Here is a 23,211-nt window from a genome sequence, read left to right on the forward strand (position 1 = left end):
CTTAGGACACCCAGGGGCGGTGGTACACCCTTATGCCCCCAGTGTGTGTATTTGGGCATTTGTGTGTTGCCCACAGAGTAGGGTATGGACAGTGGCTCTGTGTTTTCTTCCTTTTTGGGGATTCCTGGACAAAGGCAGGATAGCCACTGGTGGCCCCTTGGTTTCCTTTGCCGCCCCCCCCCCCTGTTTCTCAAAGTCCGGAGAAACCCTGTCTCTGTTCCTTTCCCCTGACTGGATGTTGGGTGGAAGTACCATACATGGAACTGGGTCTGCCCCTGCTAGACTATCAGGAGCCTTCCCAGGGATTGCTGTTGTGGGTACACCCCAGGGACGGGGACCTTCTTGAATGGAGAGAAGAGTGAAATCGAATTCTGTGTTCTGGGTGTCTGATTTTGGGTGTCACAATGCCTGGGGTCCTGCCTGAGCCCACCCTGACTGACACTGAGTGAATGTTCTGTAAGGCTGGGAGTTGCCTCCGATCCACATCCTGTGTTACGGGTGTCTGGTTTTGGGTGAATGGCCTGAATGCCTGTGAGCATGTCTGGTAGCTGCAAGAATGCACTTTGTGTGATTGGCTGGCTGAGCGTGGTTTAGCCAGAGTGAATGTGGACATCTGTGTATAACTAGGGACCCCTCACCTACCTCCTTGTCAGAAGCTGAAAGTAAAAACCGAAGCAGAAGCTGAAGTCTCAAGAAGCTTGTATCCTGAATCCAGCTGGAGGAGGAATTATGCAGCTGCAACCATTCATCAAATCCAAAAGTTGCTTTCCTGATTCGAGGACTCAAATCAGAGAGGACCTGGATAGGCAACCTATTCCCATAGCTAAGAGGGGACATTGTCCAATGCTGCTCTTCGCATGAAGTGCCCTGGAAGACAGCCCTATGTGCCTGCCATCCTTAAGAGGTGTTTTTGTGGGTCCAGAAGAGGATTGCCTGGACACCTTGAGTCCAAGAGGTCCATCTGTGTCGTCCAGGGACAGGAGGAGTGTTTGTGACCGCTGGAGGCCAAGTTGTCATGTATTGGAGGGGGTACCCCGGCATAGTGCTGCTTGACTCCCGGAGATGCCAAAGTTCCAAGTAAAACAAGAAATCCTAAAGTGGCACTGCAGCAATGATATCTGTGCACTTTTCTGCACCAGAGAAGATCCAGGGTCGCTGCCTGCACAGGAGTGCCAGCCGGTGGTTTCCTGCCACCAAACACTTGGTGTCCCAAAGGTCCATACTTGGTGAGGGTCCACAGTGCAGTCCAGTACTCAAGTCCAAGTCACCAGAAGCCACACTGTTGTCTGCTGCGGCTGCAGCACCGAAGAACTGAAAAGCGGCCAACGGCGAAATACCGAAACCTACTACTGGCACTGCACCCGTCACCACCAAAAGTCATCGACAACCACCAAGGGACTTATCTTCATCATCCAAGTCTTGTCTAGGTCCACAGCAAGTTTCATCTTCATTGTACATCCACAGCAGGTGTATCAACTCGACAACCGAGACCACAGCAACTGAACTACACTGCTGCCTTTCTGACACTGCTTGGTTACCTTCTCCTGTGCGACACCGACATCGCAGTGACTCTTTCTTCCAAGGAGTGGGGTTGGGGGGTCCTTCCTCTGGGCACATCGTCCAGTAAATCAGAGAAACTCTGCCACTTCAACTTCCAAGGCACTCAAAGTACTGTGATGAGGAAGAGCATCTTCCACCGTTTAGGTCGGAAAGCTCATAAATAAAATGCTGAATGTGCATTTAGTGCGCATTCGGCTTGGTAAAAAAAAAACTGAAGCCCATAATGTCGAAAAGGGGAGCCAGCGTGCCCCCGCTCTCCAGTTTGGCATAATGGGCTGCAGGGTTTGCGGGGTGTCCCCTGCATACCTAAAATGTAAAGTGGGGGACAAATATAGACATTCCGAAAAGCTCGGGCTACAAAATGCGAGCAGGTCGCCTCTGCTATTTTGGATCCTGTTCTCCTGTGGCTTACGAGGTACATTGGGGTTGGGGGACCTGTAGAAACAGAAGCAGACTATTAATGAATATATTTCGACTGGGCTGTAATGTACAACATAAAGTACACCCAAACGTTTCCTTACAGGTTGCCCTGGTGGGGGGATCTTCCCACAGTATTGCCTGTTTAAACCAAAGAAAGCATTTTTCATATCTTATGAGTATTACCTGCCTTTCTACAGTAATGTTTGAGGTTAACCCTTGTCTAGTAGTTTTTAATATTTATCAGCAGTTGGGGCATTGTAACTGAATTTAAAGGTAACAGTCATAGGGGGTGCTGCAGAGAGGCAAGAGGAATGGCAGCCTGAGTTAGTGCTCTGTCACTGGCAACATCCAAATTCAAGAAATATCCTTCCTGGTGCCAGGAGAACAAGCGGGGGGCGGAAGGCGACTAGAAACGGCGGCAGAGGCAACGTTCGGAGCACAAGATGCTAACCACCAGGCGCTTCTGATGGGTGCGGGAAGCCTGGTGACCAGAGCCCAATGCGTTGGAGGCCATGAGGGGGAGGAGCTGAAGTTCCACAGCAGACTGCGCAAACTACCCCATGTCGGGGCAGTATCCTGGGGGGGCTTGCAATCCTTCTGAGCGGCGCCTGAGAAGCGGGACTCCCGCTGGGTGCTCCCTGTGCAGCGGAAAGCTGAGAGGGTGATGAAGTGAACAGGTCGCCAGTGGTTGCACTGCACTCAAGCGGGCAGCTGCAGTGTTGCGCACCCTCCCGGTGTGCAGAGGGGAGGCAGGCCAGGCCCTGTGGTCTTCTGCTGGACGGAGCCACCCCCTCCATCTGTGCTCCTACCACGGCATCGGAACAGCTGTGCCCGGACAGGGGATCTAGACGCTGCGGCCCGTGATGAGCCTACTGGACCAGATTGGCATTGTAAAGCCTGGTTGGAGAGGAGGTTGAGCCCAGCTCCGTGGGACAGGCCAAGGCATATAAGGCACGTCCAGACACTGCGCACACCTGGGTGTGGGTTGACACACTTAAGGAGTTGGGGGCTCCACACTCGCGGACAATCCTGTTTTACACTGCTCATATACGGAGCTGAGAAGAGCAGGCTGTTGAATCTGGACAATACTCTGCTCAGAGTGTACAGTAAGAGGCCAGCTTGCTACATGTGAGGAATGCAGACTTGGCTCTGCCGTGCCGTGGTCTTAGAGGTGAGCACTGTGGAGGGGTGTTGACAGACCTATGGTCTGAGTCGGTTGACCGGTGTTCATCTCATCAGAGAGCAGAGCAGGGAAAAGCCTCAGCCCCTCCTTGAAGTGTGTGCGGCAAGAGGCAAATCGTTTATCATCCAGTTAGTACAAGGCTGACCCTTATGATATGAGAGACATTTTTGTCAAGCCAGATCGGTAAATGCCCGCAGGGTCAAAGGATGCCTTTGTTTGGAAGGGTCACAGTGAGGCACATTGTAAAGTAACCTACTATCCAACATATCCTGAGAGAAGCTAATTCGTGTGGGAGAGCCATGTTGAGATAGAGACCTTATCCTAAAGCTGTACAGAGAGAAGGGCACGCTCCGATATGAGACCAGCAACGTGCACATCTATCCTCATTTCAGAGCCGGGGTTCAGATACAGCATAGATCATATGACCCAGTGAAAAAGACTGCTGAGAGCCAGACAGATCCCGTATGCCTTTCTGTTCCCAGCTAAATTACAGATACAGCACGGAGGTCGCACACATTTCTTTGAAAATCCATCAGACGCTATGGCATATGTGGAGGCGTCCATACGGCCCCCGCCACGGGAGCAGAAAAATGACTGAAGCCCCGGGCTGAGGGGAAGAGGCGAGCCAGATGACCCAGGGGACTGAATTGGGCACTTGTAAGCTGAACAGTTTGTTGGAGGTAATAACAGATCGTACATGGAACTAATGTTTGTAACATGCCAGGCTGGGGTAACTGGGCTGCCACAAGCACGTTTTTTGCTGTTCACAGCGCAACCCATGAGGCTACATTCTCAGGTTGGGGATGATGGTGAGGGTGGGAGTTGTCACTGTGGGCGTGGTGTGGATAGGGGCAAGCCCCTGAAAGGGGAGGTTGTGTTTAATGCTTGGTTTGAGGAAGGGAGTTCAAGGAGGTTGAGAAGGGGGGTTATGTTAAAAGGAAGCGGTTGGCAGATGAGTTGCTATGGGACGGTTCGAGTGGGACCAGCAAGTATTGCTGGGCTGGCAAGTGTGCCATCTAAGATTCATTGGAGAATGCAGGTGATGTTATAAAATGAATGACCTGGAATGTCAGAGGCCTCAATAATCCCATCAAAGCAAGGAAGATTCTTGCATACCTGGACCGTCATCGGCCCAAGGTGGTAATGCTCCAGGAAACACATGTGCTGGGGTCACTGAATAGAGAATGTGCACCCAAATGGGGGAGTCAGCGATACTATACTGATCACTCGACACAGGGTAGGGGGGTGCTCACTCTGATACATCAAGCACTGTGTTTTCAGGTGGAAAAAAGGAGCATAGATCTGCAAGGTCGCTATGCGATTGTATATGAGACACTTTCAGGTTTGAGGGTGGTATTGGTGAACACCTATGGTCCCTATATAGATGACCCTGGTTTTTATGGTGACCTGGCCGAGATAGTAACAAGAGGGGTGGATACCCCGATAATATGGGGAGGAGACTTCAACTTAGTTCTGAATAGTGTGTGGGACCGGTCTAAGATCACTCAAAGAGGGTTGTCCACGGCGGTTAGTGTGGTCGCCCAGTTTATGACTCAAATTGAGCAGGTGGATTTGTGGAGAACCCGGGAATGGCAGAATACACTTACTGCTCGTCGGTCCATGACGCACAGTCCAGGATAGACTACTGGTTACTGTCCAGTACATGGGTAACACAGGTGCGGGAGCGCGAGATCCATCCAAGGACCCTTTCCGATCATTCTCCAGTTATGCTGACTTTGGTATGGAAGGGATCGAGTGCACTTCGTCCATTGTGGAGGATGGCCGCCTTGATGATGCAGGATACCGAATCTCGCTACAAGGCAAAACTGATGGCTTCTTTGAGAGAAACGAGGGGTCGTTACTTCACTATGCCATGGTGTGGGAACCCTTTAAGGTATGGATGCCACAACCACTGAGATTTTTAGGAAGGTCTGGCAGGAGATGAATGAGGTTGAAGTAACTTGCCGATGACAGGTAAACGAATACGTATCACACAAGACAGAGCACTGTTGGCTTTGCTTAAGGGCAACCTGCTAAAATTCTGCGATCTTGCGGACCAAGAGGTTTGGTATATGGTAAAAACAAAATGTGCACGCAGGTATGGGGAAGCAGACAGACCAGGATGCTTCCTGGCTGGGGTGGTTCGGAGCGAAAAAGGGACGGAGCATATCACTGGGATTTTGGGACAGGCAGGGAGAATGTTGACCATGTAAGCGACTTCAATCCAGCACTCCAACTAAGTCAATGCTTGGTATGGGATGCCCAATGGAAGCCCTTATTTATATATGTTTATGTCAAAGTTCTTTAAATCTGGATGATGAACCCTTATATAACGCCCCTCTCTTTGAATCTCCCCGACCTCACTGAGCCAAGAAGTAGGTTTGTTTTGCAAATTAAAAGGTTTATTTGAAGAATTGAACAATATATATATCACACTTTTATGAATAAAATAATATCTGAATAGCACACTTATGAATATGAACGGTGATCAGCAATGGGTAATATCACAATATAAACAATCTCTTTAATCAGCTAGGAGTAGGAATAGAAGGATAAGGTAGCAGAGAATACTTTATCTGGTTCAAGGAAATGTAATGATAGGAAAGAATGCAACACAGAAATAAACTTGATATGATTTCAATCAAAAGATAATATGATCACTTTTTCCCCTGTGACTACTCACTCCCCTCACTATGCAATATGAAGAGATGGAAATGAGGGCACACAGGTTTCAGCAATACAATCAATAATGCAGTTCAATTCCAGTTCCCCCAGCAAGTTTAGAGAAAACGGGTATGATTTTAAAACAGGCAAAAATACTTTTGAATGTGATTGTAATGAATGTGAAAAATGCTAAAATGATTTTAATTCACTAAAGGGGATTCAGCACTAGTGAGAATTACTTTGGATTGGTTCGGGTCAACACTAGCAATGATTATGAATGATTATCAGATTGAAAACGAAATTCAGCAGTTGAAAACAAGAAACAGCTATTCTGACATGTGGTGAAATGTAACCAAAATGCAATTTGCGGCAATTTTTCCGCGTGCGTGAAACGCGATTGTGGGAAAAGTTTAAGGAATTGGAATGTCGTTTTAGGTTCGTTAGAAAGCTTAGGAGCTTAGCTTCAAAATGACAGTTCTAGGATGTGCGGTTCCAAAGTTAGAGGTTTTTGTGAAGGTAGATTTTTCAGAAATAAAGTCAAGATTTCAAAATGAAAGATGCGCTATTGAAGATTTGAAACAAAGATTTCTTAACACTAAAGAGTCTATGGAGCCGCAAACTACACGACAGCCCAGCCACCTATCCAGAGGCACCTCCGGATGATTTCTGTCTGAACGAGGCGATTGCCTTTCTCCAGAAAATATATATTAGCGCCAAGATGATTATTGCTACAATTATCAAGAATTATGTGGAGGAGAGGAGAGTTTAGGATAGACAAAAGAGGTTCTATAATGCAGTTCTAGACAGGTTGAGATGGATGGAATAGAATTACTTTAAACTAAGAGATTGATTCTGTACAGTTCTAGACTGGATACTCACTCCTATGGCTTTGGAATGGAGTGAGCCCTGTCAAAGATCTGGTCAAGGGTTTGGCTGGGATTCTCTCTCGCCACCGGACAGGTCTCCGGCACTCTGGTCTCAGCACGGCACTGCGGTCTGCGCTGCCTCTTGGACTGGATCTGACGGGTTCTGGCTTACAGCTCTGCTCTGAGTGTCTGGAGCTTGGTTCTAGCACAGGGTTCTTGGCTAGAATAGCAAAACAGCACAACCCGGCTGTTGAATGTGAGAGCCCCTTAGATGTTTAGGGGTTAGAATCAGGTTGCAAAAGATTCTGAGGCCTCTGAAAAAGGTTCAGCTTGTGGTTTAGGCCTCTCTGCTTCAAGGTTCTAGAGTTTGGTTCTAGAGTCTGTCTGGATATTGTCTGGATCTGGTCTGGATCTTTTTGCATGGTGCCTCGCCAAGAAATCAGTTAAGTAGTGGAAAAGTGTGTGTCCTATCTGTTCGTCAAAGAACATCGCTCAGAGTCCAGCTTAGTCTTAAACTGTGAGCGAATTTTTCATTTTAACAATCTCAAAGTTTCACCGTTTTGTCAATTCAGTGCAATTTGTTATAAGCATTTTTCTAAAACATACATTTGCTGTGCTATCTGAATCCACAAAATGGTTTGTCTCCGCCTCCAAGGTCTGGGCCGACTCAGAGGTCACGTATCTCCTTCCTGCTAGCAGTTTGTTGTCAGTCACACCCGAATTAGCATTTTCTATTCAGCCCCATGATTTCTTTGTCTGCACTAAAAGCAACAGGCCAGGGTGCCACTCCCAGTTCCTTTTGACACCAGCCAGTCAATCTCTTAGCCAAGGGCAGGGGGAAGTCTCCTTTGTCCAGGGAGAAGGTGTGGAATTTGTTTGAACACAGTGTGGGAAACGTTTAACTCTGAAACCCAATGTCAATAAATTGTCTTTTCTTAAAATATAACTCACATTTTTCACAAATACATCAAACCATTTCTTACTTCAAGCTTATTCAGAATATAGTTTTGAATTGTATCCACCTCTTAGGCTTCTGATAGCAAGTCTTTCTTTGGCATAGTTTGGGCTCAATGTACAACTTTACACAAAATGGTTTTAAAACGCCGGCTTCGGGTAGAGGTGAGTAACGGTATTACATCCATTTTTGACCGGTTTCTTCCAGCAAGCAATCCTCAAAAGTATACTTTGTTCAGATATAAATATACTTCTGTGGACCTTATATTTATGTAGATTCTTGCAGGAGAATGATGTTGACCAACCAACAAGGAGGTTGGATCTTTTTGGGTGGTTTGTGAGCCATGATTTGTGCAAATTTGACACCAACTAAAAACGGATTTTTGAAACCAGCTCAGTTTCTTTTGCAATGATTTTGCTCTGTGAGCAGCCAAATGATGGGTTTTGGCAGTGGTCTCCTGTGTTACCACTGACATAGGCAAAAGTAGATGGTGGCCGATTTTTTCAGATTTTCACTGCACACTTTCTGGCGATTTCTGGCGAGCAGCATGCTTTCCGGCGGCCATTATGATGTTTCTGCTGCCAGCCATGCACAGTGATGTTGCAGGGCTTGGATTAGTGAGTTAAGACATCCCACGACCACTAACAAGGGCATAAATGGTGAATTCCGGGATTACTACGAGTCCCTATATGCAAATATAGGTAAGTGCTCAGATGGAAAGCTGGTGAGATATGTTGCTGAAATTGCTTTCCTAAGAATAACACCGGAGGCATGTGCTGCCTTGGAGACGCATATCACGGCTGAAGAGGTTATGGGCGCTATAAAGACGCTGGCCTCTGGCCGACGGTCTGGTTATTGAATTATATAAAGAATTTGGGTTGATTCTGGTGCCCAGAATGGTAACGCTGTTGGTGGAGTCGTTGGAAGCCGGGCGGTTGCAACAAAAGCTTTCTGAGGCAATCATAACAGTGCTACTTTCAGCCAAACCGACCACCACAAGACATGGCCTCTTATAGTTCACTGTCATTGCTCAACACAGATGCAAAAATATTTGCGAAGGTGCTGCCCACTAGGCTGCTGCTGTACATGCCAATGCTAGTGCATCCGGACCTATCTGGATTCATCCCAGAATGGTCAATCGCTGGAGGCTCTTCAGTATTATGTCACAGATCAATCCACGGGCTGGGGTAGTCGCAGCTTCCCTGAACGCGGAAAAGGCTTTTGATTCCATATTATGGAAGTTTCTGTTTGGAGTCCTTAGACATATGGGACTGGGTGAATATTTTATTGGCTGTGCGCTTCTCCTGTACAGTGACCCAACGGCCAAGGTGCGCTCCAACAATAGACTGTTGACGGCTTTCCGACTGGGGCATGGAACACAACAGGGGTGCCCGCTGTCCCCTTTGTTGTTTGCTCTAATGATTGAGCTACTAGCACGTTGGATGCGCGTGCAACATGGCCATCAGGGGATCCGAATAGCAGGGCCACCACAAATCATCTTGTTGTATTCTGACAACACAATGCTATATATCCGAGGTCTGGAGCGGAACATGGGACCAATACTAGAGGAGGTCCGCACATTTACATATGACTATGGCTACAAAATAAATGAGGCCAAGTCAGTTATTTCTATTGACGGACAGCACGTCAGAGCCAACGGATTTGCTGGGGTTCCGATGGGTTTAAATACCTGGGCGTAGTGATATCTCGATCGCACCATTCCCTGTATGCGGATAACCACGAGGTTTATCTGGATACTTTGGCCACTAAATTACAACTATGGGCCTGATCGCCAATGTCATTGTATGGGAGGCTGTGTTTGCTCAAGATGGTAGTAGTTCCCAAATAGTTGTATTACTTTAGTAACATCCCAATATGGCCCGGCAGACAGTTCTTGTTGAAATTACGATCCTTGGCTATCGATTATGTGTGGGGGCGGGGGGTAGCCCGGGTGAGCTGGGAGGGGCTGGTGGAACCGTATAATAAAGGGGGTCTAGCTACAGCTGATTTTGAATTATATTATATCGCAGCGCAGGCGCAATATGCCTGACACTGGTATGCCAATTCCCCTAGTCCACTACTGTGCCCAGAAAACCTATAGTGTGGCACCTGCGAATCTGCGTTCAGTCATTCTCAGCAACCACGCTCACTCCTGTACCTTCGACCCGGTCCGTACGACAGTGAATGTGTGGTCAATGTTGTTTAAGAGATTGGGGATATTGTGCCGTGATACCGCTGTGGAAGTGCCAGGGACTGCCTCCAACATTCGATATTGATATTCAGAGGTCATGGGACGTCAATGAGTGCATGGTTCTGCGGGATTTATTCCCAAAAGGGGGGTTTGCAACGCAAGAGGAGTTTAAGGCAAAGTTGGGGGATAGTCCATTAAGACAATGCAATACTATAGGGTAAGGGCTGCGGTCCGCCGGTGATGGCCGTCGTTCTTGTTGGAACCTATCAGGGTTGTCAGGTCTCACCTTTAGTTCAGTGTCTCTCCCACTAGTCGAAGCTTCTGAAGCAGAGAGTTCAGTGGTGGGTTCCCTTCTTCTTCTTGAAGAGGTAGGGTCTGTTCCGAGGATTCGCCACTGTTGTTTGATTACAGTACAAACACAACAAGAATGGCGTCTCCCCATTGCAGCCCTGGAAAGGGTAAAAAGCTGATGGCAGAAATAAACCCTGGATAAGAGTAGTCACTGAGTCTGGTCAGATGGGTAGCTGCTGAAATCAGAGTCCAAACAAAGGAACAGGAGCTGGATGCAGTGATGCCACAAAGGAAATCCAAGGTGTTAACTGGAGCAAGGTGAAGCCAGGAAGGAATCCAAGATTAGTAGTATATCTGCTGCCGAAAATTCAATAAACAATGGAAAACCGGACCTTCCCCAACACAAATCGTCCAGTTTTCTCCATTTGCCGACTTCTCACGAGGTTTAATCTAGTCCAGCCTCCTGACCTCTCAAATCATCACTGCCACCTGTCCACTCCTCCCCCATCTAGTGTCCAAACACTCAGGTGGCACCCTAAACTGCAGAAGAGGATGCCGTCATGAATTTATTGAGCCTTCTTATATTTTCAAGGTGAGCGCCGATCCTAAAATGTTATTGCACTCTTGTGCCCAAAACAACGGAGAGCACTTTCGTGCACTTATTGTTTCTTATTGTACTCTAATACTCAACTCTGAGCTCAAAATATTGATCTGTTAGTAAGATTCCATCCTCCCCTGTTCACTTCCTCGATCTGAATGCCCAAAGGACTGAGAATGACCTGTCCCCAATTTTTTCTTGGGGTTTCTATATGCACATGAAATTGTGGTGGGTGTATATTTAGTGAAAACTCTTTGTTGGAGGGCCAGCACAAAACAAGAAACGCCACAATGTCACCATTTATTGTTGTTAAAGAAACTCAAATTCCGTATGACCAGAGGTCTGATGTATGGCTAGGAGCACCTTTCCCAAGTAGTTTTAGCCTGGAATCCGTGGACCCATGCATAGATTCTGTGGATCGTGATAGTGGCCAACTCAGACCATTTTCAGACCAATCGAAATTCCTTTCTTTCTGTACCCTATCAAATTATGCGGTACTGCTGTCCGAGTCCATGTAAAAGTTCTTGGACCCAAAACAACCGACTAGATTCAGCATTTGCAACATGCGGGTACGCAAACTTCAAATATCTCTGATCTATTTGAACAATTTTTAAAACACTACTTTAAATAAGTAAAAACAGTGGGCAGATTAAAACATCAGTTTTAGAGTTAGATGCATGTCTTTTTAGAACCTTTCATGTAGTTTTGTATAACACCGCCAAAGTTATTTTCATGTGAAAACAGTGCTCTTCACAGCCAGGCTTTGTTCCTCCCATCAGTGCTCGTGTAGGTGGCAAGCGCCCAAATGTGCTGTCCCGAACGATGAGCACATTACTATGCTTTGTTCTGTGCAGTCGTCAAATGCTGAGATTGCTTGTGATGGTTTCCTCTCTTGTCTGCTTAGAACGGTGTCTCGCAGTAATTTGAAATGTTGTCCTTTTGTTTTGCAGTGTGGGAACTTCGCTGTACTGGTGGATCTTCATGTATTGCCTCGGGGCTCCAGTAAAGACACCAGCTGGTTTTCGGACCATGAGAAGGAGGTACAACAAAACCATTTCAACTTCAAAAGCATGTAGCTGCAGGGAGGGGTCTGGACAGCGCTGATCTACTAGCTCCGATCCTTTTTTTCATTGTTGCACTCTGGGTTATACCTAACCCCTAACTACTCCCGTGGGAGCGTTAGCCCTGTGATGTCTGCTGTTTTCCCTTCCCTCGCTTAATGAAATCTTTGGCGTCCTCCTTCTTGAAAATTGAATGAGAATGTGTGTGAGACTAAGTGCTGTTTTTTTTAAAGCGTGTATACGTCACTCTATGTAGCCTCAAAGACATTAGAAGCTCTCGAAGCATATAGAGAAACTCTGATTTTTGACAATTCACTAATTATTGATCTGCTTACAACCAGAATAATGGCTATATCTTGCTACAGATTCTGTATGGCATTACATCTAGGAAAATAGTTGAAGAAAGTGCCTACTACGGATACGTGTACTTAAAGGCTAAATGAAGAACAAAAAGAAAAACATGTTTTGAAATCATCACTGCAGTTCTGTTCCATTATGTTGATCTTGTATTATAGATTAATTGTATTAACAAGAGCACGTTTTTGTTGGGACACTGCCAGTTAATTCGTTTGAGGGCTCATGAAAACATGCATGTAAAACCACTTTCTGTAACATTAAAAACCATTGTTTTAAAACGTCCCTCAAATGTTAGTCTCTCAAGATCTTGCTACAAGTGAATTCCTCGGTTCTGATTACATGTTTGACGCTTCTGGTAAAATAACCAGTTTTCTAAAATACTGGATGTTTTATGGCTCTGCCAAACTACGAGTTTCAGTCCTGAAATTCTTCTTTTACTCACACTCACGTGGCAGCACTTGCCCCCACACCAAAGCATTTGTGTATGTGGTAATGTTATTTTATCTTATACCGTGCACCGTTAAATCCCCATGGAGTCCTATGGGACCTCATATTAGGGGATTCATTGAAAGGTCTGCATGACTCGGAATCACAAGGATCCTTCAAATTACTGCATACAGTAGTAAGTGGTTACTGTGTTACGGTATGATGGTGTTTCCGGATGAAGTACCACCAATCTCGTACTTAGACATTTTATTTCACCTAAGGATGATAAAAACAACATTTCGAAGGGATTGTGTCCTCCGACGTATTCCTCATCTTAGATATCTCCTTCCAGCACTGCTGGCCTCGGAAAATTTTTCTCTCTAGAGGGCGCTGCGCGTCGACGTCCCTCAAGTAGATGTCCCTCGACAGCCGCCGTATCGACGCCGACGTCATCCTGGCTATAAAGGCCGCGCGCAGCGCCCGTTGCTCAATTCCGTTTTTCCGCGCGTACTCCGTGCCTCGGAATACCGTTGCTCAGTTTTGTCAGGTTAAACCTATTTACCTCGAGTTATTCGATCCATACTCGATGGCTTCTTCGTCGGAACCGACAACTCCTCGATCCGGCTTCAAAAAATGCCGAGATTGTGGGAAAAAGATGTTGCTGACTGACCCTCACAGAGTTTGTCTGTGGTGTTTGGGAGCTGAACACCATTGTTCGGAGTGCGAGGACTGTATGTCCATGACAGCTAAGGCCCTGAAGGAGCGTAGGGGGAAGCTGGAGAAAGGTAAGACTTTTAAAGCTTCTTCTTCGTCGACGAAGTCGAGACATTCATCGCCTCGTCACCATTCGCGCTCCAGATCTCGGAGTGGGTCTCATCACTCCTCGAGATCGAAGCACTCGAAGAGGAGACGTCGAAGATCCCCTTCTCCGTCTTCCTCTTCCTCTGTTTCGCCGAAGAGAATCCCGTGCCCCACGAAACATAGTTCCCGGGCTGAATGGGAGGAATTCCGCAAAAATATGATGAGCGTCTTCGAGAAAGCGGCCTCGACCCCCTCGAAGACTGCCGAGAGCGATGCTCTGATTGAAAGACCCGAAGGTCAAAAACGCGGCGAGTCGCAGTACCTGGCGAAGGAAGCTTCTCGAGCACGTCACGAACCACCGAGTAAAGCTATGACCTCGAAACCTTCTTCGAAGGTTCCGTCGACACCGTCGACGAAAGTTCCGTCGAGGTCGATGTCTTTGACGCCGTTGTCGAAGGGACCTTCGACACACGAGTCTGTCGACTCGACGCCAGCTTCGACACCGGTGTCGACGCCAAGAAAAGTCACGGTTACGACACACGTCGATGGCTTCGAGATTGTCGAGTAGAATCCCAATTCTGTCGAGGTCTTCGAGGCCTCCGCCTTTGTTTTCGACGCCACGCTCGAAGCCGTCGGCGTCGACGACATCGACGTTTTCGAGGCCGATTATGACAAGTTCCGCACCTTCGGCTTTGGAAATGGGGTTTACACCCTTTATGAGTTCAGAACAATTGAGAACTATGTCCTCAATATTGGAAGAGGGTGAATTGTCTGAACAGGAAGACACATTTGAGTTGCAGGGACCTGTAACCCCAATTAGAGAGGAATTTTCCTCTGAAGAACGCAGGTTAAAGGATCTTCATGATTCCTTGCATGAGGCAAGTGGGTTAGACACCTCCCCTGAGGTGGAGTTTGCTAGGCCAGACCCGGGGGAACATGCTGAAACCCCCTATAGAGCCTTAATGGCCAGGATCACAGAGTTTATGGGGTGGTCTGCACCTTCACAATCTTTCCAACAAGATGACCTCACGGATATTCTTGACAAAGGCCCACAGGAGGATCCTGTGGTGCCTTTTCATAAAGCTCTTCAGAGGAAGATCATGACAAACTGGGAAACCCCAGATGTCGTACCAGCAGTAAATAAAAAACTGTCTACAAAGTACAGGGTATCCTCTACAGACCCGGAGTTTTTGTCTAAACACCCATCCCCAGAAAGTCTGGTGGTACAGGCAGCATCCTCTACCGATGTCAAGATGGCTTATCCTACCGTCCCACAGGACAGGGACGATAAAAAATATGATGCTATGGCAAAGAAAGTCTTTTCAGCATGTAGCATGGCGTTAAAATCTGTTAATGCTACTTGCACCCTTGCTAGATTCAGCCATACACTTTGGGAGTGTGCTTCTACAGCGGCTGACTGCATCCCAGAGGGAGAAGAAAGGGATGCGTTCCTGAATATTATACAGGACGGTAAAGACGCTATGTGCGAATCCCTCCAGACGGGCATTGATTCGGCTGACAGTATCAGCAGAGCAATGGCGGCAAGTACAACCACCAGGAGATTCGCTTGGTTGAGAAAGTCTGGTTTTGCCCCAGATGTGCAAGCCAGGCTCTTGAACATGCCATTCGATGGCTCTTCTTTGTTCGGGAAAAAGGCGGATGACAGTTTAGAGAAACTGCAAACTTCAAAAGCAGCAGCAAAATCCCTAGGAGCTGCAATCCATCAGACACCTTTTCGTCCCACAGGAACCTCTGCGAGGGGCAAGTCCTTTCGCTTCTACTCCGCATTCGGAAGAGGTAGAGGACGACCGGCTCAAAGGGGACAAAGAAGAACTACCCGAGGTGGACGAGGTAGATATTCAAAAGCCGCAGCAACAGCAGGTGCCTCTTTACCATCGGCATCTGCATCAGCCGCCCCAAAACCACTCTGAGGACTTCCCTCACAGGACACCTGTAGGAGGCAGGTTGACTCAACATCTGGCGGTATGGCAGGCTATGACGTCAGATGCTTGGGCATTGGAAACAGTTGCCCAAGGTTACTGCCTACCTTTCCTACGTATACCTCAGAGTCATCCACCGGGGATCAGCTCTCAGAAAACTCCAGATCCGCTCCTCTTGCCGGAAATTTTAGACCTGCTAGAGAAAGGTGCCATAGAACCGGTACCTGTAGCGGAGAGGAACAAGGGCTGGTACTCCCCTTACTTTCTCATTCCGAAGAAAGACGGAGGACTGAGACCCATCTTGGACTTGCGAGAATTGAACAAATTCCTCAGGAAAGACAAATTCAAGATGGTCACTCTTTCTCAGATCCTCCAGGCCCTTCAGTTCCAGGACTGGTTGGTATCTCTGGACCTTCAGGACGCTTATTTCCATGTGCCTATCCATCTGAAACACAGGAAATACCTGAGGTTCGCAATTGGCAACTCTCACTATCAATTTCGAGTGCTGCCATTTGGGCTGACCTCTGCCCCGAGGGTCTTCACCAAGTTAATGTCGGTAGTGGCGGCAAGTCTAAGGAGGGAAGGGATTCACGTCTACCCCTACCTGGACGATTGGTTGATCAGGGCTGTTTCTTCGGAACAAGCTCAGATCCAGCTAAATCACGTGTGCCACTCCCTTCACAGACTGGGCTTCTCCCTCAATTTAAAGAAGTCACAAATTATACCATCGCAGAGACTCCAGTTCATAGGAGCGATCCTGGACACTTCCCTGGGAAAAGCCTCGGCACCAGAGGTGAGGGCTCAAGATATTCTACAGATGGTTACCAAGTTCCAACATGCCCAACGTCTCCCAGCCTTCGACTTTTTGAGGTTGCTAGGCCTCATGGCATCCTGCATTTTCCTAGTGCCAGAGGCTCGCCTGAGAATGAGATCCCTCCAGTGGGCATTGAGGACTCAGTGGTCACAATTCTCAGGGAGAATGACAGATCTTCTTCAGGTTCCCAACAGGGTGGCTCGAGACCTTCAGTGGTGGGCCTGTCAGGAGAACATTCTGAAAGGAGAACAGTTTTGGCAACCCTGGCCGGAGATAACAGTAGTAACGGATGCCTCACTCACGGGGTGGGGAGCCCACGCCAACGACTTAACCATCAGCGGTCGTTGGTCTCCATCGGAGTCCAGACTACATATCAACTTGTTAGAGCTGAGAGCCATCAGACTTGCGCTGAAGGCGTTCCTGCCAGCTGTACAAGGGAAGAACGTCCTGATAAGGACGGACAACACGGTGGCCATGCATTACCTCAACAAAAGAGGAGGCTTAGGATCACTACCCCTGTGCAGAGAGGCGATGCAGCTCTGGTTTTGGGCAATCCAAGAAGGAATCTCTCTATCGGCAGTTCACCTAGCCGGAGAGAAGAACTTGACAGCGGACGCTCTGAGCAGGCAGAGCACAGTCTCCCACGAGTGGGAGCTAGCTCAGGAAGTCCTTCAAGAGATCTTCGCCCTTTGGGGAACCCCTCAGGTAGATCTGTTCGCCACCAGCCTCAACAGGAAATGCGACCTGTTCTGCTCAAGGGAATTTCCCCCGAGAGGAGCTCTGGGAGACGCGTTCATAGTGGACTGGGAGTTTCCGCTTCTGTACGCGTTCCCACCGGTCCTTGTCATTCCTCAAATGATCAAGAGGTTGAGAAGATTCCGGAGAACCATGATCCTAATTGCCCCGGATTGGGCCAGGAGAACGTGGTACCCGGACCTTCTAGACTTGTCCATCTGCCCTCCAATTCGACTTCCACTCAGAGAGAACCTACTCTCACAGAAGGGAGGTCAGGTTCTCCATCCAGACATCAAAACTCTCAACCTTCACGCTTGGCTTCTGAAAGGCTGAGGTACAAGGATTGGGACCTCCCTGATGATGTTATGGAGGTGTTGCTTTCGGCAAGGAGGCCAGCAACAAAGCCTTTATACCGCTGCCGTTGGAACAGATTTTGCAGCTGGTGTAGAGAACAGAATATCGACCCTTTTTCATGTGGTACACCAATGGTTTTGTCCTTCCTACTATATTTGGCAAATTCAGGCCTTCAAGTTGGCACCATTAAGGGCTATCTCGCAGCGCTATCCATCTTTAAGCGCACTGCGGAAGAACCATCCTATTTCAAGTTACCCTTGGTAATACAATTTCTTAAGGGGTTAACCAATGTTTATCCCCCAAGACCATTCCAAGTTCCCCTATGGGATTTAAACTTAGTCCTAACCTTCCTGATGGGCACACCTTTTGAACCACTCCATTCTTGTTCGTTAAGATTCCTTACCCTTAAAACTGTTTTATTAATAGCACTTACATCTGCTAGAAGGGTGAGCGAATTACAAGCTCTTTCTTGTAAACCCCCTCACACTATCTTTCACAAAGACAAAGTTGTCCTGCAAGTGAAGCCTAACTTCCTCCCAAAGGTGGTTTCTGAATTCCATATCACTCAGAAGGTTACCCTACCATCTTTCTATCCTCCTCCTCACCCGGGGAAAGAGGAAGAGAGGTTACACAGGCTAGACCCTAGAAGGGCTTTAAGTTTTTACATCAGTAGACTAGCCAAGATAAGACAGGCAGACCAGCTGTTTGTAGGTTACACAGGTCACAAGCTGGGGTTACCAATAACTAAGCAGACCATTTCCAGATGGATCATCCTAGCCATTCTGGAATGTTATAAATTGGCAGGAAAAGAGCCCCCTCAAAATCTTAGGGCTCATTCGACCAGAGGTATTGCAGCTTCATCGGCCCTCAAAAGAGGTGTGCCGGTTAAAGACATCTGTGCGGCCGCTACATGGTCGTCTGTCCATACCTTTACACGATTTTACAATTTGGATTCCTCCTCCAGTCAAGAGACTAGGTTTGGAAGGGCTGTACTGCATTCTATTCATCAATAGAAGACAGCATGAAGTCAGTACTCCCTCCTCCAATAATAGAATACTGCTATGGGAGCATATCTAAGATGAGGAATATGTCGGAGGACACAATCCCTTCGAAGAACAAGTTCCTTCTTACCTTGTAACGTTCTTTCGACGGGATGTTCCTCCGACGTATTCCTCATCGACCCTCCCATCCATCCCTGCAGTTCTACTTCCCTTGTTGTTGCAGCTTACGCTCCTTCAGGGTGATTAGTTTAGTCCAGAAAGCATATTTGTGGGCTACAAAACTGAACTGAGCAACGGGCGCTGCGCGCGGCCTTTATAGCCAGGATGACGTCGGCGTCGATACGGCGGCTGTCGAGGGACATTGACTCGAGGGACGTCGACGCGCAGCGCCCTCTAGAGAGACAAATTTTCCGAGGCCAGCAGAGCTGGAAGGAGATATCTAAGATGAGGAATACGTCGGAGGAACATCCCGTCGAAAGAACGTTACAAGGTAAGAAGTAACTTGTTCATTAAACAATGAACGGCCAGGCAGTGTTGATGATACAATGACCCTCGCTCGTCAGCCCTGCAGCAGCCACCCGGCCACAGTATGCAATATTAACACCAACATATTCCAACATAGCTTTTTAAACAATGACATTTGCGGATTTATTCCATTACAGTGTGAGCTGCATTTAGTAGAAATGCAGTATGGGTAGATGCTGTAGTAAAAATGAAAGACACATTTCCAATTCCAACATAGATTAGTCAATTGTTATTAATACATTTAAATTCAAAGAAACATATGTAGGGGAGGAGTGGTCCAAAAGCCCCCCCTTGCCTACATCTCCACCCCAGGTGAGGACCATGGCTCATCGGGCGTCCCCTCCTACCACCAGGGCCCAGGTGGTGGATGGCTCACCTGCTGAAGACATTGCCCGCACATATTGAATTTAGCTAGGCCTCAGAAACCATTTTGTCTACTAAAGATGGTGTGAGCTCAGCGCACTGTAGCGCGGCCCCCACTTTCGGAGAGTTTGTTATCCCTGTCGCCGCAGCACCCTGGCAGATCCGCTGTGAGCCCGTTCCCACGAACAAGACGGACATGAGCTAGCATAAGATACTAACATTGTAACAGTTCACCTTCCGCAGTGTATCATCGCTCCCAGCATGACCCGGCCAGCAGGAAACATAGGAAGCATGCTTCCATGATATAAGCAATGGCGAGCCCACACCACTGCAGTTGGGTACTAATAATGAAGGAGCGTTCCAGGGATCTATTTGTTACGTGTATCACTGGGAAACTTACACTCCATGGTTTTGCGCCATAACCGAATTAATGCTGCTAGAGTACACGAGAAGACGAATGTAACCATACAGAGGGCTCATGTGAAGGATGCGCGAGAATGCACTTGTCATGTGTGTATGTCTAAGCCCCTTATGTGCCACCACCGTCACGTACAGTGGCGGGTCATTTTCTATGAACTCCACCAACCTCACTACTACCTCACTTACTGCAAATGTATATGCGTATAATTAAATACTGTAGTTGTTAAAACATAAGTGTACGAATAAGGTGCTCAGGCTGGATATAATCGAGACACATCCAGCAAAGTTGAAATGCATGTTTTAAAGTGATTTGAATAAGTATTACAGAGTGTTCAGATGTTTGTGATGTTTTTACCTAAAGTCGGCAACATACGAGGAAGATACCTTTTGTGAATATGTGCAAGGCCATTTCCCCTCCCACCCTGCGAAGACTACCAAACATGAGAGCAGAGGCCCGCGCCGCGCTGCTCTACCTCCCCCAACCAGACTGGAGCCGCTTCAAAGATTTGTAGCCCCCTCTGCAGCACCCAAGGCCACGGCCCGCCACCTGCATTATTTACAGCACAGCAGTAAACCTCTGCCTGAACACACACTTCCAAAGGCACCCCCTCGTAAACCCCACAACCCACCGGATCATCTTAGACTTATGGCCCTGTGCAGTCAGGACACCCAATACTTTGACAACACACAGCGGCACATCCATAACAACTTCTAACAAGACAGAAAGACCTGTACCGCCCGTCCCAGGCCCTGAAGCTTAGCACCTCGACCTATGGCCCCGGTCAACAGGACACTGGTAACCATGTCCTGACGTATTATCATCACACCCCTCACAAGGTGCATTCCTCCTGTGTTGCATTAACCTGTAGAATAACCTATTGGAAGTTTTACTAAAGAAGATAATATTGCAATGACTGAATGACTGCGGTGTGCATGGCCTAGGGCAAATAAGTCAGGAAAAGACATTCATCTCTGACACTGGCCGCGATGGCACAACAACACCGCCCGGATGAACTCAGCCAACCTGCCAGGCCCAGCCCAACCCACGAGGCTGACCGGTGACGTCCTCCAGCCAAGGCCAACCACATTGCAGCAGCACCTATAGCTAGTCATCACCACCCAATCCCATTGAACTTGTGCCCCCTATAGTATGTAGGTTCTTATGACGTTTTTTGTAAATATATACGCCTGTCTTTGCTATTGTCAGACAGAGCGCTCTCGGAGTTTGCAGAATTCTTTGCATGCCCTATTCTGATTGATAAACTCCCATTTAAGCTCACCCACACTCTGTCTTGGCTTTATTCCCGATTTGGGAGAGTCCTTCATTGTCTCTCATTGCGGGGAGGATCGTGCTGGCTGGGGACGCTTGCCTTCAGTGGTGACCCCGAAAGCGTGATTATTACTATTATTATTTTTTCCCGACTTAACATTACCGTCCCCTTTTGGCACGAGAATCTCCGGTCGAAAAGGGATACGCACGGTGAGCCGGTTCCGGGAGGCTGCCCGCCAACGGCGACCGGTACACTAAGAAGTGTGCACTCAAAAGAGAGAGGGTACGGGATCCCAGTTGAAAAATCCCCTTTGAGTACCGCTCGCCGGAGCCGGGGCTGACTGTTGAGCGGACGGCAACACTGCCTGGACGGACCCAGTTTCGGAGACTATCGGTTCAAGACGGGCACGTGAGTATTGAGTGCGAGTGATCATAAAGAGAGTGGAGGAAGTAATCTAGGACAGAGAACGAAGAGGGGTAGAAAAGGGGGTACGAAGATCTACTAAGGATCATCCTAAACTTTCTTTGCTTTTTCTTTGCATATGGCCATTAGGATTAAGAGGTGAATAAGAGATAAAAGTGACGGGAACCTAGCTCCGAAAGGGGGTGAAAGGCGGCGCTGCATAGTGCTATCTTGACTAGTACTGGGAATATATGAAGAAGTGGATAATAAGTTAAGTGTCTGGCAAAGGGGGACACGGAGAATATATTAGTGACTGCTATTTCTTTTTTCTATTCTTTTCTTTAAGGTTGGGAGGAAAATAAAGGTGAGATCAGTACAAAACGTTAGGGAGAAAGTAAGAGACGGAGAGTTCTACTAGAAGAGGCGAGAGTTGATCAAAATATATATATGCGCATCAATATATCTGAATAGGACGGACAGGAACAGCCGGCTAGGGAGGAAAGGGAGGGCAGCTTGAATTGTGAATAGAGTGTTACGGAGAGGTGTGTGCACCTCGTATGAGTCAGAAGACAATTTGATGCTGTGTGTGTGTGTAAAATGGCTATAAATGTATAGTAATTGAATGGTCATGGTAAGTGTGGCCGGATAAAGCTTCTTGAAAGAAAAAAAAAATGACAAGGTGAAGTGAGTGTGTACCTTTTTGATTTCCGGGTCAATATTGTCAAAATCACTGATGATTTGCTCTTGTATGTGCCCCCCCCCCCCCAAAGAGAATAGAATAGAGACTGTGTACAGCCAGTTTTGTATTGCGCAGGCAGGGGGAAGAGCACAAAGGAGCCCATTATTGAATGTGAAGTAGAAGACGAAACCCATATTGGTAATAGGTTTACATTGTAATTGTGGACACACAGAGACACACAAGTACTAGGAAAACACAGAGATGGGGGCCGAAACACCCTTATCACATATTTGTAAGAACCTACCAGGGTACGCGGAGCGAATTAAGAAATATCATGACCAATGGATAACAGAGCTGAGGGAGAGGGGTTACCCCAGATATGGCCCGAGGGGGGGTCATTTGATAAAAGTGTTCTGGATATGGTGGCCACATGTATTTGTTTGAAATACAAGGGGAAGCAGTTGCACAATAGGAGGGAAATATTAGATCTCTGGAGGTTATTTAAAGAGATACCACCGCCTAAAGCACCAGCATTAAATGCTGACCTCCCGTCCACCACTGACAATCCACTGATGATACAGAAAGATGTTAAAGAATCGTCAAATGTAGCGCCACCAATAGAGGTAATAAGCTTTTACCCGATATTAAACAAGCCTGTGCCCGCAGAAGGGTACAGTGATCCCACTTATGTGCCTCCCCCGACAACTACTACACCCCACCGGCCCACGGCACCCCCGCCATATGAAAGTACGAGGGAGCGAGCCCAGGCAAGTACACAAAGGGTGGACATAGAAAAGCTAACAGATGATTTACAATCACGGCTCTCAATAGCGAAAGATGAGCTCTCAAGGATAAAAGACATATGTGAACAAACAGCACTTAACGCAGTACGATCAGGGCGCACGTCTAGAGCGCCGAGTGAGAATAGAACACTCGAAGACGGGTGGAAAAAAGGTGAGATCCTGTTCAGAATTGAGGAAGAACCGACACGAATAATTGAAGTAGGGACACGAGAGGGAGGTATTGATAATGAAGATAGGCCTATAGGGGACAGAGAGGAACTACTATGTGATATAAGGGACGATTTGGAAGAAAGCGACAGGTTGAGCCTGGCAATGGGAGGGGGAAGTGAAGGGGTGGATGGTACATGTTCAATGAGAACACTGGATGATGAGTGGACAGGACGATTAAGGAACAGGGTGGGGAAAATGGCATCACTGGGAACATCAGCAGCCAAAACGGGTGCAGATGCAACGACAAAAGGAAAGCTACAGCTCCCGTTGATACATAGGGGAGGAGGGAGGCCGAATTATATCCCATGGGCTCAGATGGAT

The 23,211-nt window shown here is 47.6% G+C and overlaps 1 protein-coding gene across 3 annotated transcripts in view; it reads left to right on the top strand.

Moving 5' to 3' along the window:
* Nucleotides 1-23,211, top strand: part of SLX4IP (SLX4 interacting protein) — a 1,704,175-nt gene that overhangs the window by 338,094 nt on the left and 1,342,870 nt on the right. For all 3 annotated transcript variants that reach the window (XM_069608327.1, XM_069608325.1, XM_069608326.1), the window contains exon 3: nt 11,679-11,768. In XM_069608327.1, coding sequence (XP_069464428.1) covers nt 11,679-11,768 — 90 coding nt within the window. The remainder of the gene's footprint in view (nt 1-11,678; nt 11,769-23,211) is intronic.

The sequence above is a fragment of the Ambystoma mexicanum genome, chromosome 4q (genome assembly GCF_040938575.1).
Source record: "Ambystoma mexicanum isolate Mex_15411 chromosome 4q, UKY_AmexF1_1, whole genome shotgun sequence".
NCBI classification, from domain to species: domain Eukaryota; kingdom Metazoa; phylum Chordata; class Amphibia; order Caudata; family Ambystomatidae; genus Ambystoma; species Ambystoma mexicanum.